The 20750-nt window shown below is 48.5% G+C and overlaps 1 protein-coding gene across 2 annotated transcripts in view; it reads right to left on the reverse strand.

Annotated features, from left to right (window-relative positions):
• LOC135209092 (septin-2B-like) overlaps positions 1-20750 on the reverse strand; it is a 58712-nt gene that overhangs the window by 29004 nt on the left and 8958 nt on the right. For both annotated transcript variants that reach the window (XM_064241687.1, XM_064241686.1), the window contains 4 exons: positions 14766-14889; positions 14236-14370; positions 13319-13436; positions 5049-5135 (listed from right to left, as the gene is read on the reverse strand). In XM_064241687.1, the coding sequence (XP_064097757.1) occupies positions 5049-5135; positions 13319-13436; positions 14236-14370; positions 14766-14889 (464 nt within the window). The remainder of the gene's footprint in view (positions 1-5048; positions 5136-13318; positions 13437-14235; positions 14371-14765; positions 14890-20750) is intronic.

The raw sequence follows: 20750 nt of genomic DNA on the forward strand, positions 1-20750 counted from the left end.
GTCGATGCGTCTGAGAGCAGCTGCATGTCCGGGGGGAGTGCGCGCGGAGGCACTCCTCTTAAGGGGTTCCTGTCGTCCAGTCACCTGGCTAGGTCCTGCCTCACCTCCTGTGTCAGTGACCATGGAAGGCTTGGGGGATCCGTCGCCTGTGACCAACTCTCCTTTGGTCTCCCTGAAGAGACCGCAGGTGAAGACGCCCGTTAGGGACTGGCTTCCCGAGTGACGACAGGTGTCCGATCACGACTTGCCCATTGCTGAGCTACCTGTTCCTGCCGAGACAGGAACTGGTTGGCTGCCTCCCTGAATCTGCTACCGGTGTCGATCAGCATACCCAGTACTTCATCCTCTGCTTGTGCTCGAGATCGGACTTTTCGAAGTTCAGAACGATCCCCAGATCGCGACAGAACTCGAGCAGTCGATCCCTGTCTGTAGCAACTGCGAGCGGTAGCTCGCCAGGACTAACCAATCGTCGAGATACCCATCAGACATATCCCGTGCGAATGGCCCCAAGCAGACACCAGAGTGAACACTTGCGTGAACACCTGTGGGGCGGTTGAGAGACCGAAGCAACGTGGCCTGAGCTGGTACACCGTCCCGTCGAGGATGAAGCGGAGGTACTTTTTCCGAAGGCGGGGGAGCTGATGAATGGGTATTTGTAGATACGCATCCTTCAAGTCCACTGAAAGCATGAAATCGTTCTCCCTGATAGAGTCGAGCACTGAGCGTGCCGTCTCCATCGTGAACCGGGTCTGGCGAACCAACCGGTTCGGGGGAGAGAGATCTATCACTGGGCGCCAGCCTGTCGTAGACTTTTCCACCAGGAAGAGTCGGCTGTAAAGCCCGGTGACTGATCCGTACCGATTTCTACAGTTCTCTTGCTCAGCATGGTCTTGATCTCCTGTCTCAATGCTACGTCCTTCGATGCCCCTGGAACGTACGCCTGCTGATGGACCGGGTCCCAATGGCTGGCCAGGCACCCCCCCACATTCCGGCAGCAGGTGAGGGGGAATGCCGTCCTTCCACTGTGAACGTCGTCTGGCTGGGGCTGATCGAGACCTGACAGGAGAGAGCCGATACCGCTCCGACTCATTCCAGTCCTCGTCGAGGTCGAAACCTCTGGAGGACCGAAGGGATATATAAATACGATGTCCGAAGACACGTAGAAACGCCTCTGTCGCAGTAGAGGAGTGAAGGAGCTTGTTCGACCGTCTAGAACCGAGAGAGCCTTCTTGTCCGGAGACGAGAGACTACCTGGCTCAACCCAGTCGGCAAGCTCCGATCGCGGCAGACCACCGTCGATTTTTGGATTCCCTCTCGGGCCCCAAAACGACTCGAGCCGAGACGTGGCTCTGCTGGTGGGAGCGGCGATCCTTCCCCGAGGTCATTGTGCTGACGAATCAGCGCCGTAACCTCGGCAAAGTTCCTCTGGATCTCGGAAGTCACAGCATCTTGCAGAGTGGGACCGTTAAGCCCTTCGAACAAGAGCATATTCCGAGAACCTTCCTCCTAAGAAGGGGGAACAGCGACAGCCCTCTCGGTCTTCCCCATCCACTTGCGCATACGTCCTGGCCGGTCCAAGAACCGTGCCTGGCACGTAGGGCGTCGTGGTGGGATCATGAGGGGCGCACCCCTCACGATCACTCCTCAATACCTCGCTCCTCCCGTGGTAAAACCCGAGGAGGTTGAAGGTACGGGAGAGGCAGACCTGACGCTCCCTCGTCGCTCGCTGGCAGAACCAGCAGGCTTGGAGGGCTGCAGGCGATCGTCAACAACCCGCGGTGACGATCGAGCTGCAGGCCTGGTCGAACCGTCTCGCTGTGGAGAACGGCTGGACTGAGCACAGCGGCCCCGATCTCGAGTGTCAGAAGAGCTGGTGCTGGTTGCCGTTCCCGATCGCTCTCTGTGAGAGCGACGGTCAGGCGACCTGCAGGCTCCACTGTCGCAGTGAGACCGGTGCTTGTCCTCACGGCACGTCACGTCGCTGGTTCCAGCCGTGGCTGGCACTGGCGAACGGGAGGACCTCTTCCCAGCCTCAGCCCGTGGTCGGTCGTGGACCGTCACGTCCCCGGGTAGCCAGCTGTTCACCGCGAGAGTGAGAGCTGGTCTGGTGAGAGTCGCATGAGCGCTGTCACCAGTCTTCCGCCCCGTGCCGTGAACCTGACGCTGAGCGGACTCAGAGGTCTGGTTCCTGGCTGCACGGTCGCTGGTAGGCGACCGTACACTCGGTACCGTCCCGCGAACGAGAGGCCGAGACGGACCCTGATGCAGTGGCAGAACCACTGACACCAGGCGAGGAAGTACCGGTGTTAGCCGGTACCCCTCTGGTCCCCGTAGTCTTCTTCCTTGCGGAAGAAGAGACGGGCCCCGCTCCCGAAGGAGCAGGAGGACCAGCGGAAGGAACCCTCCCGTCCCACCGAGGTGAGACGGGTCCCGAGAAGCTCCCGAGGAAGCTTCTTAGGAGGGAGGAGGCGACCTTCTTCTTCCTCGGCTGTAAAGCCTTAGAAGTCGAAGGGAAGAGGCGGCGGCCGACGACGATGAAGAAGATGAAGACGACGACCACGACACCTTCCTCCTCTTCTTCGTCAGCTTCCTCAGGACAGACGTAAGATCTGCTATCCAGGGCGGAGCCGGGGCTGCTGTAGCCGAAGCCACAGGGCCCGGACGCACCTGTACAGACAGACCAAAGTCTGGGGTAGTTACCACCACGAACAGGGACGACATCAGCAGGTATGGGCATCTCAGGAACAGCAAGGCACGGCCAGCACATCATCGGTAGGGACAGCCAGCGCAGCAACGGCAGGAACAGCCAGCGCAGCAACGGCAGGGACAGCCAGCGCAGCAACTGCATGGACAGTCAGCCCAGAATCGGCAGGTACGGCAGGCAGCACCGGAAACACAGGAAGTGGAGCAGCAGCCAGCAACATCCTGGTACCGGCGGCAGGTCCAGGGGCGAGTTCTAGGGCAGCGGAAGTGTGGTCGCTGCAGCGCGGCAACCACGAGCGGCGGCGGCACGCCCCCCTCTCGGTACGGCGAACGGGCACTTCACAGCGGCTGTAGGCAAGACTGTTACCACGTGAGGCGAGTACACCAGGTGAGGAGGGACGTCGTCACCTGGTTGCGTGGTCACCACTCCATGGGTGACCGCAGTAGGCCCAGACCATAGAACCGCAGCCCCCCTGGACACCAGCACGCTCTGCAATTGGAAGGACGCCCATACCTCACCAAGGTCCACCCTCGTGGCAGTAGCACCTGCGGAAATAATAGTTAAGTAAGCGAATTAATGGGGGGCGGAAATCCCCTCGTGCGGGGGTTTGATCCTCCCTCCCGAACGAGTGGAAGACCCTAATACAATTGTACATCGGGCACCGAGCGCCCTCTCTCCCCCGCGCTCGACGGATCGGGCGAGGAGAAGAACGCCGATAACCTCCCCCCCCCCAAGGGGAAGAGCCATCTGTGGGAACTGAACGGGGGGGGTCTCGTTCCCCACCCCCGACGCACCAGTACCCCATGTAAACCCAACAACAAAATAAGAGCCCTAGAGCAATCGTTGCCATCGGCACGAATACAAGGCATAAGGATCAATTCCCTGACTGAGCGGAACTTGAAACCAAATAATATTGATGCAATCAATAATAAGGAACAAAATGAAAATGCATCTTGCAAAACGATTCACTTCCCAATGAATAAGGGCTCGGATCGAGCGCATTTGCCCCCTCGGTACGAGCGCAAGGGTGAAAGGTTTCATTCCTTACCTTTATGGATCAAGGTTTTCTGGAAACCTTGATCCATAATGAATTTGATGCAATCAAACAAATATATGAAAATGAAAAGACTACTGCGCTTGCGATTTCACTTCATACAAATAAAAAGGGGAAGGATCAATTCCCGTGAATAGCGAACATTGATCCCAGTCAAGCAATGCAATCTCAATAAAAAAAATGAAAATGAAAAAGAACTGCACTTGCGATTCACTTCATTCAAAATAAAAAGGGGGAAGGATCAATCTCCGGGCAAGCTCGGAAACTGATCCAAAATGAGTATTGCTACAATAAAAAATAATATATGAAAATGAAAAAGAATACTGTACTTGCGATTCCACTTTCATACTGAATAAGTTTCCGTGCCGAGCGCATTCGTTCGGCAACGGGCATACAGGTCAAAAAAATATAAATGAAAAGAGCACTTACTTACGATTTTCATCTACACATTTCCAACCAATATACGCTCGGAGCGAGCGCTCCCGCCCTCGGCACCGAGCATACACAATACGAGGATCATTCTGGGAAAATGAATTCCCGCAATTACGCCCTTCAGTCCCGGCACTCGGGTAATCGGAGGGCGTTGTGAACCAAGATCCTTTAATTCACAATTGAATTCAATGAAATGATTGTACTTACAATTCAGTTTCACTAGATACATAGAAAAAGAAAAACACAATCATGCGAAAGCAAACGACGATGAAGCGGGCAGAGAGCGATGATACACGTCCACACGCCAGCAGGCCGAAAGCAAAAGTGGTTTGTTTACCTCCCAGTCGCGCGCGCGCGCCTGTCGGGACAAGGGCAGTTAACTACCGAACCCCTTGTTCGAAAGCTTACGACCTATCCAGCTGCCGCTAGTACCTTCCTATTGTAAAAGGACCGAAGGTTTGTATGCCGTGTCGGAACAACTAAATTTTACAATGGCTCAACTTGCAGAAAACATGAATAAAGTAGGAAAAAACATTCTCTGATAAATCACAAATCACCAACCATGACATATGGGGAAATATTACTTGACACAGAGTATATAGTCCAACTAGCTAAGAGTCAGAATATGCTCATGAAATCCCAGGAACTTGCTCCTAGATTCAGCATTTTATCCAAATAATGAGTTTAAATTTTCACCTTACGCAGAGCTACTAACCCAGATTCATTTTTAATTAAGATTCAAACAGTTCACAGCACAGTAGATAGTGTCAAGGGATTAGACAAAAAAGTAAAATAATATAGTCAAGCCAAGAGGTACACTGTGAACCTTCAGGCATTCCCAACAGTTACAATAATTACCTGCTCCTTGTAATCCTCTTCTTCATCTGTGTCACAATCAGGCAGTGGGTAAATGTGGATATCATTCTCGCCAATTTCGTCCAGTACCTGAAAAAATGTAAACATTAAACTACAGCTAATGCATTAATAAATCAAGTAAAGTTAGATGCTGTCAACCCTAGTTTCATTTGGTATAAAAATTGAGAACTTGGGAAAACATATGCCTCAATTCATCCATTACTATACTTCTAAATCTTAAAACACCACACCAATTGCTAGACCATTTTAATCCGAGACTATAAACATGGACGGTGTGCATAAAATGAGGTTAAACGTTTCGTGGAGAATGTTAATTAGAAACATCTTCCACGGCAGAAAATGTTAAGTACTGTACATACTGAGCAATTTGCTAGAACTGCACTCTGAAATGGTTGTTCAGTGCTTTCTTTAATCAATAAATCATTTCTAAAAATCTACTTCAGAATTTTAAAAGTGGGCCAATACCAGCACCAACAAATATCATCATCTACACACATATGTGGGGTGAAGACTTTGCAACTTTTGGAAACAATATAAACACAAACTTTGCCTAAATGTATCCATACTGAAGGGACGACATACACACTGACAAGGAGAATGAGAAACATTGGAGGGGTGTGAAAACAAAAGACTAAGGTTCATGGATGAAGTGCAGTGGGAAGATGATCATATTACAAAGACGAAGTTGCAAGAGATGTGGTGTCCAATACTTACAATATTGTCTGACTTCTAAAAGATGGAGGTGGTTTAACAATGATGAAAAGTGCCGAGGAACAGTTGCTCATAAAGAAATTGACTATGAAAGCAGTAAAATAATGCCAAGTAGAAAGGCTTAGATGAAGAAAGATCTGAAAGGAGTTCAGGCAGAAAGATCAAACAACAAAAGACAATGGGGAGACCTCAGTTCTCATATAAACTTACAGGGGGGAAAATAAGTTATAAAAATATTTAAAATTTTTTTTTAAAGAACCAAACTATGAACTTTTACAAACATGTCACTGAAGCAGAATCACATAATTGTTTGAAAGATTATTCAGTTTTTGTTAATTTCCACAGGAAACATTTTAAAGTAGTATACAATTTGGTAAGTTCTTACTCGTATCATACCAAGTTGTGCTCCTCTGTACATGAACCAGTTACCAGAGTATATTCATGATGCCTATACAAGGTAAACCTCAGTACGTACTAGGAGTTACAGAGAGCTAACATGTGGTATTTTACTTTTTTCCTCTTCTTTCATATCTTGGAAAAAAAAAATGATATTGTTATAATACAATAAAGTTTCATACATACTTACCTGGCAGATATATACATAGCTAAGACTCCGTCGTCCCCGACAGAAATTCAAATTTCGCGCCACTCGCTACAGGTAGGTCAGGTGATCTACCGGCCTGCCCTGGGCGGCAGGACTAGGAACCATTCCCGTTTTCTACTCATATATTTTCTCTTCCACCTGTCTCCTTGCGGGGAGGCTGGGTGGGCCCTAATCGTATATATCTGCCAGGTAAGTATGTATGAAACTTTATTGTATTATAACAATATCATTTTCATACAATCAACTTACCTGTCAGATATATACATAGCTGATTGGCACCCTTCGGTGGAGGGTAAGAGACAGCTACTACTGGAATAGACAGGTAAACAACATCTGTTGTAGGTATAAAATAAAAACCTTGGTTCCTACCTGATAGGTGGTAGACTTCGTGGGTGTTTGCCCCGTAGTCTGCATCACCTCAAGAAACTTTAGCGAGATATGTGATCTATGGCCAAGAATTCTTGTGGGTCTGCCGAAGGGGTCTTATCCACTTACTCGGCAGAGCCTGAAAGGACTTTGTCAATGGGTGCTGATCCACTTATATGACAACACACCTTATTAAGGAGCACACAACCAATCCCGACCACCTGATCCTAACCACCATGTTAGTATTAAAAATTGCTCCGAGTTATCCCCAACTCTTCGCAACAACCGTAACTCAAACCAAATTGCACACGCACACAATAATTTTTCAAAAAAAAAAGATACTCATCTACTAAAAGATATCACAAGAGTTCCTTACTGAACGGAAGTGACTGGCCGCCTGTGCGGTATCTGCACTTGTTCAGCAGAAAGTCTAGAACATATCTATTAGACTTAAGTAGTAAAAAAATTAAGGATTGTTGTCAGCTCCTGTACCAGGATTGTGCCCACAGACACAAAAGGACCTAAGGAAAACATTTTTCATAGGTCACACGCACGTCCTTCAAATAGTGAGAAGCAAACACAGAATTACATCTCCAATATGTCGCTTCCAAGATATTCTTCAGTGACATATTTCTTTGAAAAGAGAGACGTCGCCACTGCTCTCACTTCATGAGCTCTTACTCTCAGGAGTTTTAAAGAATCATCCGTGCAAGCCTTATGAGCGTCCGTAATTACGTTCCTGACAAAAAAGGCTAAAGCATTCTTAGACATAGATCTTGATGGATCCTTCACTGAGCACCAAAGACCTTGTCTAGAACCTCCCAACTGTTCCTTTTTCTGTAAGTAAAACTTTAACGCCCTTACTGGGCAAAGAGACCTCTCCGGTTCCCTGCCGACGAGACCCGATAATCCTTTTACCTCGAAGTTTCTCGGCCAGGGATTCGAAGGATTTTCATTCTTCGCCAAGAATAATTCCTTGAAGGAACAGATGGCTGAATCTATATTGAACCCGACTTTGTCACTAAGGGCGTGCAGTTCACTAACTCTTTTCGCCGTCGCCAGTGACAAAAGAAATAAACATTTTCTCGTTATATCACGAAACGAGGCCAAATGTAGGGGTTCAAATCTCTCTGAAGACAAGAACTTCAGCACTACGTCTAGATTCCAGTTAGGGGGAGAAGTGATCTTAGACTTCGGTCTCAAAAGACCTAATCAGATCATGTAGATCTTATCGTTTCCCAAATCTAGGCCTCTATTCCTAAAAGACGGCCGATAGCATACTCCTATAGCCCTTTATCGTGGCTACGGAGAGACGCGATTCTTCTCTCAGAAATAACAGAAATCAGCTATTTCTGTTACAGAGGTACTGGAGGAGGACAACTTCTTCGACTTACACCACCTTCTAAAAACTTCCCACTTGGATTGGTAAACCCGGATAGTGGAAGTTCTCCGGGCTCTAGCGATCGAGCTTGCTGCTTTGCTAGAAAAGCCTCTCGCTCTGACAAGTCTTTCGATAGTCGAAAGGCAGTCAGAGCGAGAGCGGGGAGGTTTTGATGAAACCTCTCGAAGTGTGGTTGTCTGAGAAGATCCTTCCTTTGTGGAAGGGATCTGGGAAGTCTACTATCCACTCCAGTACCTCTGGGAACCACTCTTGAGCTGGCCAAAAAGGGGGCTATCAGGGTCATTCTTGTCCCCTTTGAAGTCACAAACTTCCTGAGCACTTGCCCCAGAATCTTGAATGGGGGAAATGCGTAAACGTCTACCTGAGACCAATCTAGCAGGAAGGCGTCTACTGCTAGAGCTCTGGGGTCTTCCACTACTGAACAGAAGACTTCCAGTCTCTTCGAGAGGAAACGTGGCAAAGAGGTCGACATGAGGAGTCCCCCAAAGAGACCAGAGATTGCGGCAAACGTCTGAGTGGAGGGTCCATTCGGTATGAAGGACCTGGTTCCTCCTGCTCAGCCTGTCCGCTCTCACGTTCCTTACTCCCTGAACGAACCTCGTCAATAGAGAGATGTTCCTTTGCGATGTCCACAACAGCAGGTCTCTTGCGAGTTCATAAAGGGCATACGAGTGAGTAACCTCCTTGCTTCCGAATGTATGCCAGAGCGGTTGTATTGTCCGCATTCACTTGTACTATTTTGTTGCTCACTAACGGTTCGAAGCTCTTTAGAGCTAGGTGTACAGCCAACAGTTCTTTGCAGTTTATGTGCCAGGACACTTGAGAGAATTCCAAGTGCCTGACATTCTCTCTTTCCCAAAGTTGCTCTGCTCCCAACCTTTTTTTCCGACGCGTCGGAAAACAATACAAGGTTTGGGCTCTGTATTTCCAGGGAAGTACCCTTGTTTTCCCTCAGTGGGAGTAACCACCATTCTAAATGGCGTTTCATCAGATCTGGAATGGGAAAACTGTCCGAGAGGAGTCCTGTCTTCATGTTTCCACGAACTTCTGAGGAAGAACTGAAGAGGACGGAGATGAAGTCTTCCTAGATGAAAGAACTGTTCGAGCGAGGAAAGGGTCCCTAACAGGCTCAACCATTCCTCTGCCGAAGTACGTTCCTTCCTTAGGAAGAGAGAGACTTTTTCTAAACCTCTCGTTAGTCTCTCTTGAGAAGGAAATACTCGAAAACCCCGAGAATCCATCCGAATCCCCAGATAGACCAAGTTCTGGCTGGGGATCAGTTGGGACTTCTCGAGGTTCACGAGTAATCCTAAGGTCTTTATCAGGTTTAGTGTCACAGTCAGGTCCTCCAAACACTGTTTCTCTGACTTTGCTCGATAAGCCAGTCGTCTAGGTACAGAGATATACTGATTCCTTTCAGATGAAGCCATCTCGCCACATTTTTCATAAGGCTCGTGAAAACCTGAGGCGCCGTAGACAGGCCGAAACACAAGGCTCTGAATTGGAAGATCCTTCCCCCCGTCATGAAACGGAGGTACTTCTTCGACGAAGGATGGATCGGGACGTGAAAATAGGCGTCCTGGAGATCCAGAGACACCATCCAATCCCCTTGGCGAAGAGCCGCAAGGACTGAAGCAGAGGTTTCCATGGAGAACTTCTGTTTCTGAACAAAACTTGTTCAGAGCGCTGACATCCAGAACTGGTCTCCAGCCCCCCGAGGCTTTCGCAACCAAGAAAAAGACGATTGTAAAACCCTGGGGAGCTTTGATCCAGCACTAGTTCTATAGCTCTCTTGTCCATCTGATCCACCATTTGTTGAAGAGTATCTTTCAACACAGGGTCCTTGTAATTGGCGGACAATTCCCTCGGAGTTGACGTCAGGGAGGATTGTCCAGAAAGGAATGAGGTCATCCCTTCTGAAGCACCGACATCGACCAAGCGTCTGTGTCGATGAGAGTCCAGGCTTCCGCAAATCCCCGGAGCCTGGCACCTACTGGTGTTTTGGAGGAGCGCCACTTCACTTTCCCCTTTTAAAGGGGCGGAACGAGGCTCGACCTCTCTCTCGGTCGTTTTCCTTTTAGCGGTAACTCTAGTGGGAGGGCCTCCTCGAAAGGGCCGAACAGGAGTAGACACCCCTTTCTTTTCTCCCACCATCACTGGTCTCTTCTTCCTGGAAGATTGCAGGAGAAGATCCTGTGCGCTTTCTCCGTTCAGAGATTCGGGAAATACCCTCACCAACTGTGAAGGGAACAGAAAATCCAGACCTAGGGGCGAATAACAAAGCTGCTCTTGCGAATGGGATACTGCTTTCGTCAAGAAAGCGCTAAAAACAGATCTCTTCTTCAAGAGACCTGCTCCAAATAAGGAAGGAAGAAACTTCCCCTGAGCCGTCCTGTTACCGCCTTGTCAATACAGGACAAAATTGCAAGGAGTACGTCCGGTTCTAGTCCTTCAGGGGCATGAGCCTTCTTGGACATCACCCCAAGGGACCAATCTAGGAAGTTAAAGACTTCTAGAATGTGAAAAAGTCCCTTGAGGAGATGATCAAAACTCTGAAAGACCCCAAGTAATCTTAGCAGTGTGAAGGCTATGTCTCCTGGATGCATCTACCAGACTGGAAAAGTCAGCTTCAGCTGAAGCTGGGAGTGTGAGACCCATATTCTCCCCAGTCTGGTACCAAATCCCTCTCTTGCCCGTAAGTCTAGCGGGAGGTCAATGCAAACACTGTCCTTACTAGCTCTTTCTTGGTTAGCATCCAGCTATCCAGTCGATTGCAGAGCTCTCTTCATAGAAATCGTCGGTCTCATCTTCAAGAAAGCCGACGATTTCGGCGTCTTAGAGCATGAAAAAAGTGAACGAGGCGAAGGTAGGAGCGGCAGGGATCAATGCATCTCCGTATTCCTGGAGTAGGAGAGCTGTCAAAACTTTGTAGTTAGACGGTTCCTTCTTTGCCGTGAGAACTCGTCCTCTGAGTCCTCTTCCAAAATCGGATCAGAAGGAGAGGCCACTTCCCGTTCCGGGTCTTCCTGTTCAAAAACTCTCTCTACGGGAGACAAACTCCTAATAGGAGAGGGGCTAAGAGAGTGTAAAGAGCTCCTATGCTTGGCTGGCTCTTCGCGCCTGGCTGGCGCCTCGCGCCTGGCCTGGCGCTCGCGCCTGGCTGGCGCCTCGCGCCTGGCTGGCGCCTCGCGCCTGGCTGGCGCCTCGCGCCTGGCTGGCGTCTGCTGGCTACCTCCTCGCGCTTGGCTGGCGCCTCGCGCCTGGCAGGATCCTCGCGCCTGGCTGGCGTCTCGCGCCTGGCTGACTCCTCGCGCCTGACTGGTGTCTCGCGCCTCTCAAAGCTCTCGCGCCTGACTGACGCCTCGCGCCTGGTTTGGAGCTCACGCCTTTCTGGTGCCACATCCTTGTATGTCAGATGCTTGTCTGGCGCCTCGCGCTTGGCTGAATCCTCACGCCTGGTTGTTACATCGCGCTCGGCTGAAGCTGCTGGTCTAGCAGACGTATCCCATCTGGGAATATCCTCGCGCCTGTAAAAGCGTTTCCTTCTCGCTTTGTTCTGACGCTCTTAAATCCTAGAAGAACGGCGTCTCGTCTGTAGGACGCCTCGCGCTTGACTGGCGCGACGCGCTTGTCTGGTGAATCAAAATCGTCCAAAGAGTCTCTATCCGAGTAAATCTCAAAAGACTCACGTCCCACAGGAGCCTCACTCCTGGCGGGAGAAGGAAGACGAGTCTTCTTGACCGGCAGTCTCACGTCTTTCTTACGAGGAGGATCCTTCGAAAGGACTCCTACCAAGGCGGATAGCTGTTTCTGCACCGCCAAAATGATCCTCTTGGAAGCCTCTCCTGCGTCTTCTTGAACGGGAGAGGGAGACCTCGAAAGAGTTTTGCCCACATCATGGGACGTCAAAACCCTCTTCGCCTTCTTGATGGAAGGAGGCGCTTCTTCCGAAAAGCGTTCTGGGCTTGAATCCAAAACAGGATCTCTCCAGTGCCTTTTCAGGGGCCTGGACAAGTCCGAATCCTTCCACCCTCGTTTAGGAGAGGGAGAAGCGGACGAAGAGAAGCACTCTCTGAGGACGCTTTTCCGATAGCGGTCCTGAGCAGTCTGTCTATATCAGCACCTGCTGAAGGGACGCCTGACCGGGGGGAATTCTCCACAACCTCCGTACGGCTTTCGACTTTCCTTCTTTTCTGGGCTTGGGAGCTTGGAAGAGGTCTAGGCCTGGGAGCGTCGCAGAGACGGTCAGACGCCCCCTCCACAACACTGGGGACACTCACTTCACTATAATCACTTTCACAGTCCTTACCTTTCATGGTAGCCATTTTGGATCTCATCCTGTGAAGAGTAGCTTTCAGTTCAGCAATTTCCGAGGCCGAATCTGAATGTAAAGCCAGTGAGGGCCCTGATACAGAATTAGAATCATAATTAAGAGAAGAGTTAGAATTATCCAAAGGCTCAATAGGCCTTGTACTACTACCCGCAATCTTAGATGCAGCCCTTCTGACTCTATCCCTTTCTAACTTCTTCAAGTAAGAAGTTAGAGTCTTCCATTCCTCAACATTCAACCTCTCACACTCATGACAGGTGTTAGAAATAGAACAATCAAAACCCCTACATTTGCGACATACAGTGTGAGGATCAACCGAAGCTTTCGGTATCCTCACCTTGCAGGCCTACATTCACACATTCTCACACAACCCACTTTTGAATCAGACATCTTGAAGAAAAAATCAAAGCAAGTCCAAATCCAGTCCACAGTAGCGAATGCCAAAACACGATCCCTAGTACGTCACCAAAAGTCCACAAAAAGATGATCAATTGTCTAGAAAAGCGAATTCCAGTCAAGAGGTGGCAGCAACGATGTTGATACCACCGGCGACAGAAAATATGAGTAGAAAACGGGAATGGTTCCTAGTCCTGCCGCCCAGGGCAGGCCGGTAGATCACCTGACCTACCTGTAGCGAGTGGCGCGAAATTTGAATTTCTGTCGGGGACGACGGAGTCTTAGCTATGTATATATCTGACAGGTAAGTTGATTGTATGAAAATAGAAATTATACAAAAAGCAATGCACTCCTATTTCAATAAGTTGAATTCCAATCTCCTTAAACAATAAAATTATAAAATAACTACTGTAAAAAAAGTCAATGCTGTCTGACATACTAACCTTTCGTTTGAGCTTCTGTACCTCCTGCTTTGTTAGGGTGTCAGCCTTAGCGATAACGGGAACAATGTTCACCTTGTTGTGCAGCTGCTTCATGAATTGAATGTCCAAAGGTTTCAGCCTGGAAATTATTCCATTATTCAGATGGGAGACCAAACCATTGCATTAAAATTCTTAGCTATAGCAGGGTTGGTCAGGAAGGTTTGTTCTTGTTATATAAATTATTTCATGAATTCCATAATCTTGGTAAGGGAAGCATTCCATTGTACAATTATCCACAACACTGCTTTCAAAGGGAGTAGTATTATTAAATTTGAACCACTGATATAAGCAAATGAAATTATGATGTGACCAGACCATGGCATACCTTTGGTAACCTTCAGGGTAAAACTGTAGAACAGCCTTAACAAAGCTATTATTAATGGTGATGTTAATATTGTATAATTACCAAATGGTCTTATGCTAGAACTACATAGTGACACCATAGTTAACTTGATTTTGATATTTACGTAATTTACTTACTTCAGAATCAATTCTGTATTCAGTACATTTTTTTTTATTTTTTTTTAGGTATTACAAAATTTTTAGGAATTACAAAATTTTAATATAGTACACTGGGTTAGCCAAAAGGGTGGAAATTGGAGTAAGGTTAATGTTGAAGAAGTTGGACAGCTTTACCAGTGAGAACAAAAACTTGGTCGAGAAGTAAAACGTATAAGGCAGTGAACTTAAGAATACTTAAAACATACTTTGCTAATTACACTCAGTGTCAGCGTAATACAGTACCACTATGGTACACTACTGTATTTCAAGAGGATAAAGAGAGAATACTAATAGTTTTCACTTCACAAGAAATTGTAGGAAAAGGTAAGTTATGCCACAAGTGAAAAAGAATCAGTACAAGAGTACTACTGCCATACCCATGACCAGCAGGGTTGATGAAATAGAAGCAACAATGAACTCTGTTGTCTACTATGTGACGTCGGTTGAGCCCCGACTCATCCTGGAGGTATCTCTCAAACTGATCATTGATGTACTGAATGATGGATTGGAAACTGCGGGGGGAGATTAAGGAGATCGTAGAAAAAATCCTAAATTCCAAGACCACCAGTAGCCTACAGATACTGTAGTCAGATGCAGATATTTTTATTTACAAACCTGTATACAGAAGTGTATTTCTCTGCATACATATAAAATAATCATAACAATAAAGACATTAAGAAAACAACAAACTACTACAGCATCAATACAACAGATATACAGAAAACTCCTACATCTAAAAGATAAACTTGGGAATGTCTCAAACATATGCAAAAATCTGCAATGTCCCAGAATGTAAATATATAAAACATGAACATTTGAAATGTTCCTGATATTACGGACTTGGGTAGCTGTACATAGTACATAAAGTAATATGAACAAAAAATAACTGATAAAAAATACACCGTACCAGTCAGTGTTATCAATGGCGTCTCCATATCCCGGAGTATCTACAACCGTTAGCCTAACCTTCACGCCCCGTTCTTCAATCTCTACTGTCGACACATCAATCTTCACGGTTTTACTGATACTTTCTGTAAAGACAGTATATAGTTATTTTACCAAAAATGAATTATAAACTCTTGAATAACCTAGAGGGCAACCAAAACACATTCACAAAAATGTTATTGTTATAATACAATTAAGTTTGTTCATACTTACCTGGCCGATATATATATAGCTGTATTTCTGACGTCCGACAGAATTTCAAAATTCGCGGCACACGTAGTGGGGCGGTCAGGTGGTAGTACCCATTCCCGCCGCTGGGAGGCGGATATCAGGAACCATTCCCATTTTCTATTCATATTTATTCATGGCCCTTGTCTCCTGAGGGGAGGAGGGTGGGCACTCTAAGTATATATATCTGCCAGGTAAGTATGAACAAACTTAATTGTATTATAACAATAACATTTTGTTCATGAAACTTACCTGTCAGATATATATATAACTGAAATCACACCTTCGGATGTGGGTAGAGACAGACTAGGATTTTTTAGGAAATTTAAATTAAAATAAAAGATTAACTTATTGGTTCCTTACCTGATAGCAAAGTAGACTATGTGATTACTGTCACCTAAAGCCTGCTTATGCTTTATCAGAGTTGCCAGCCAGGTTTTGACCTGTAGTGCTGGTGCTCTCTGGATGCTCTGTCAACGGGGACGTGACCACAATGCGACAAGACCATCTAGCCAAACATATGGCAGTAACACAGCAACCGACCACCACCTGACCAACTAACCCAAAAAACCCCGCCTGATATTAACACTATGGAATGGGAGATTTTCACAGAAGATCTCACCATCAACCAAAAAACACAATAACTAACCTAACTAAGCTAAGGGATAGGGAGAGAGCTACCTTCAGCCCCAAAAACTCTGTCTGCCAAAATGTAAGGTCCCAAAGAACTACAGTTCTCGTAAATCGTTCTCACATCCCGGAGGTAATGTGAGGCGAATACGGAATTGCTCCTCCAGAAGGTGCTATCAAGAATATCTCTGATAGACATGTTCCTTTGGAAGGCAAGAGAGGTAGCTACGGCTCTGACCTCGTGAGCTTTCACTTTAAAGAGGCTCATATCAGTCTTCTGGCAAGATGAATGAGCCTCTTTAATGACGTCCCTCTAAGAAGAAAGCAACAGCATTCTTCGACAACGGCAAATCTGGTCTCTTCACCGAGCACCAGAGATTACCTGAGGGACCTCTTATCTCTCTAGTCCCTATTCACATAGAACTTGAGAGCCCTGACAGGGCACAGGGCTCTCTCTGGTTCTTGACCCACGAGACTCGATATTCCTTTGATTTCAAAAGCTCTTTGGCCAAGGATTAGACGGGTTCTCGTTCTTAGCCAAGAAAGAAGGGTTCAACGAGCAGGACAGCGCTGTCTCCCTTGAAACCCACTAGGCTACTGAACGCCTGGATTTCACTAACTCTCTTCGCCGTCGCAGAGAAGCTAGGAAAGCGCGTTTTTCTCTTTAAGTCCCTTAGAGAAGCTCATGGAGAGGCTCAAAGGGACTTAGCATCAGATGTTTCAACACCACATCTAAATTCCATGAGGGCGGTCTTGCTTGTGGAATTTTGGTGGTTTCAAACGACCTTAAGAGATCGTGCAGATCCTTATTGTCGGAGAGGTCCATTCCTCTGTGGCGAAAAACGGCAGACAACATACTCCTATAACCCTTGATTGTAGGAACTGCCAATTTTTGCACATTTCTTAGATAGAGTAAGAAATCTGCTATCTGATTCACAGAGGTCGTGGAAGAGGAAATTCCTTTCCTTCTTGCACCATGCCCTGAAGGAGGACCACTTAGACTGGTAGACAGCTCTTGAAGATGGCTCCTTCGAGCATTAGCGATTGACTCCTCGCAGCTGCCTTTGAAAAGCCTCTCGCTCTGGCCAGCTTTTCGATAGTCCTGAAACGCAGTCAGGGCCAGAGCGGAGAGGTTTTTGGTGAAACCTTTTGAAGTGAGGCTGTCTGAGTAGATCTCTCCTCCAGGGCAACGTTCTTGGGAAGTCCACAAGGAACGTCATGACCTCTGTGAACCACTCTCTTGCTGGCCACATTGGGGCAATCAGAGTCAACCTTGTCCCTTCTGACGCTGCGAACTTTCTCATTACGTCCCCCATGATCTTGAATGGGGGAAAGGCGTAAAGATCCAGGCTGTCCAGTTCCAGAGCAACGCGTTCCATCCAATGCAATTGCCCCCTGGGTCCAGAACCGGGGAGCAATACAGAGGAAGCCTCTTCGTCCTTGATGTAGCGAACAGGTCTACTAGAGGACGTCCCCACAATTTCCATAACTGTTGACAGACTTCCTGGTGCAAGGTCCATTCTGTTGGTAGAATTCTGATTTCGGCGGCTGAGAAGTCCGCCCTGACATTCTGAACCCCTGCCACGAATCTTGTCAGGATCTTGATGCGCCTTGCGTCTGCCCATAGCAGAACTTCCATTCGCCAGGGGAAAAAGGGGGAAAAAAAGGGATCTGGAGCGAGTCCCTCCCTGATTCTTTAGATACGCAAGGCTGTGTACTGTCCGAGTTGACTTGAACAACCTTGCTTGACAGTCTTTCTTCGAAGAACTGCAGCGACAGGAATATCGCTGCCAGTTCCTTTACATTGATGTGCCAGGCTACCTGTTCCCCTCTCCAGGAGCCTGACACTTCTTCCCCCCCCCTAGTGTTGCTCCCCAACCGGAAATGGAAGCGTCTAGAACAACACTAGGGTCGGGGCTCAGAAGATTTAAGAGAGGCCCTCTCGTAACTTCTGAGGGTCGAGCCACCATCTTAAGTGTACTCTTACTTCGTGGGAGATCCTTAGGATCGCATTCAGGTCCCCTTTCGACGTCCATTCTTCCGCAAGGAAGAATTGAAGAGGCCTGAGGTGCAGTCTTCCCAGCGAGAACAAACTTTTCTAGCGAGGAAATGGTGCCCAGCAGACTCATCCACTCCCTCACCGAACAAGCTTCTCTCTCTAGGAAGGCTGCGACTTTCTCTAACACCCAGTCGCTGACGTTCCTGGGATGGAAACGCCCGAAAAGCCACTGAATCCATCTGAATCCCCAGATACACGATGGACTGTGTCGGGGTCAGATGCGACTTTTCGGTGTTGACCAACAGACCCAGAGGACTTTGCTAGGGCTAGCGTAAACTGAAGGTCCTTCAGACACTTCTGCCTCGACGACGCTCTGATCAGCCAATCGTCGAGGTAGAGGGATATCCTGATTCCTGACGAATGGAGCCACTTCGCTACATTCCTCATAATCATTGTGAAAACCATCGGGCCGTGCTGAGACCGAAACAAAGGGCTCTGAACTGCCAAACCCTGGTTGTCCAAGACGAACTCTCGGGTACTTCCTTGAAAGAGGGTGGGGGACTGGGACGTGGAAGTATGCGTCCTGCAGGTCTAGAGACACCATCCAGTCGCCAGGTCTCAATGCTCCCAGCACCGACTGAGGCGTCTCCATTCTGAATCTTTATCTTTTCTACAAAAAGATTTAGCCTGCTCACATCCAGGACGGGCGCGCCAACCTGACGACTGCTTCGGCACTAGGAAAATCCTGTTGTAGAAGCCCGGTGACTCTAGGTCCAAGACTTGTTCCACCGCTCTTTTTTCGACCATCTGGTCTAAGAGATCGAAAATAACACTTTTCTTCTCCTCCCTCACTGATAAGATGGTGAGCAGAAGGTCTCCTGGGAGTTGAAGCCAAAGGAGGAGGATGTAGAAGGGGATCTGTACCCCCGCTTCTACTATCTTTTGGGGTCCAAGGATCCGCCCCTCTCTGCTCCCAGCTTCCGCAAGAGAATTCCCATTCTGGCCCCGACTTGTGTCTGAAGGACGAGATCTTTCATTTGCTGTGTTTTTTAGGTTTGAAGAATCTCTTCCTCTCGAAAACCCGCTCCCTCGAGGAGCTGCTCTTCGGGGGGTTGCCCGCGAAAGGGTTTGACTTTCCCTTCAGGGGTTTGCTGAATGTTGAAGGGAATGACCGCTGACGTCTTGAAGACTGAAGCCAAGAGGTCCTGGGTTTCCTTTTCTTGCAAACCTCTGTGCAAGATCCTTTCCTAGCCTGGGGAAGAGATGGTCCGAAAGAAGGCGCAAAGAGCAAATTTCCCGCTTCTGAGCGGGAGATACCGACTTAGCATTAAAATTGCACAGCGTGCTCTTTTTCTTCAGGAAGGCAGTTTTCCAAAATGCGAAAACTAGCTCCTCCGACCTCCCTGACGGCCTTGTCCATACATGACAACACGCTGGACAGCTCCCCCAGACTGAGAGAATCAGGACTTCTAGACTGAAGGTCCAAAACTCCCAGACACCAATCTAGGAAATTAAAACACATTAAGGGTACGAAGAAGTCCCTTCAAGTGGTGGTCAGTCTCAACCGGAGTCCAGGTCACCTTAGCAGACGCTAAGAGAGACCTCCTCTGGGTCGTCCACTAAACTGGAGAAGTCACCCAAAGCGGACGAAGGGACCTTTATTCCCACATCCTCCTTGGTCTCATACCAAACTCCTCCTTTCCCGGCGAGTCTAGAGGGTGGATGGGCGAAAGTGGTCTTGCCCTGATCCTTCCTTCTGGACATAAAGTCTTGAAGTTTCTTAAACGCCCTCTTGGTCGACAGCGATGTCTTCATTTTGACGAATTCAGGGGTCTTTACGGTCTTGGAAGACGAAAGTTGCGAGGAGGAGACCTAGGGGCTGTCGGCTGGAACTTGTCCCCGAAGGCTGAACGTAACAGCCTAACAAGAACCTTGTAGTCCGAGACAGCTGAAGCTACCGGCTGTTCTTTCTCTACGAACCTCCCCTGGACTACTAAGTTCCCTTCCTCCCTCCCTAAGAGGAACTGGAGAACGCCTATCAGGAGAGGGAGTACGTCCCGTAGTCTCAATCCTGAATAAAGACTTCCGTTGGTTGGAAGTATCCGCTACAGGTACGGAAGCGGCCGTACGTTGATCTTTAGAGGCACGGACATCTTCCGAAAGAGGAGCGTCCTTAGAAGCCACGTGAACTGTCTTAACAGAAGCTCCCCTACGAAAGGAAGCGCGAGCTTCCTGACGAGCGGCGCCAAAAGCGTCCTGCTTAGACAAGCGAGCGTCCTGCTTTGCAGTCTCAAAAGCGTCCTGCTTCGCTCGAAAAGCGTCCTGCTTCACAGGCGAGCGTCCTGCGGAGCGTCCTCAAAAGCGTCCTGTCTAAAACCAGAAGCGTCCTGCTCGCGCGCCGAGCGTCCTGCCGAGCGTCCTTAAAAGTGTCCTTGAAGAGAGCTCCAAGTCCTGTCTAGAACGCCGAGCGTCCTGCCGAGCATCCCTCAACCGCTACTTGCCGAGAGCGCAAAGCGTCCTGCTTCGAACGCCGAGCGTCCTGACGAGCGTCTTCTCCTGAGAGAGTAAAAGATCTGCTAGGAGAGCGAGAACGTTGACGATCCGGAGGCGGAGAGAGAGACTAGCGAGCTGAGAGAGAATGAGGCCGCTTCGTCCTCTTGACGGGCAGCCGAACGTCCTTCCTACGCTTAGGCTCGACTGCTGCTGGGCAAGTCCTCTGAGCCATCAGCGACGTAATCTGGTCCTGAAGGGACACAAGGATATCCTTCGTAGGTGACGAAGGAGCAAAAGAAGGGGCAGGACTGAGACTGCGAGAAGGCGAGGGGCGAGGGACGCCTCCTTCCTTCTAGCAGGTACAGCTATCTGCCTCTCAGGTGAACACGCCTGTGCGTGGAAACGAACGTCCTCATCGGTAGAAAGCCTTCCTCTCTTCTGAGGAGGAAAAGGCGTCATAAGCGTTCCTCTGACGAAAGAGGAGACATAGGACGTGAAGCGTCCTCAAAGCGAAAAGTCCGTTTTCAACGGACGCGAGTCTCTCCGAGCGCTCCACCCCTTGCGCGGGGAGGACGCTTCGGAGGACGAAAAGCAATC

The sequence above is a fragment of the Macrobrachium nipponense genome, chromosome 37, assembly GCF_015104395.2.
Source record: "Macrobrachium nipponense isolate FS-2020 chromosome 37, ASM1510439v2, whole genome shotgun sequence".
Classification (NCBI taxonomy): Eukaryota; Metazoa; Arthropoda; class Malacostraca; order Decapoda; family Palaemonidae; genus Macrobrachium; species Macrobrachium nipponense.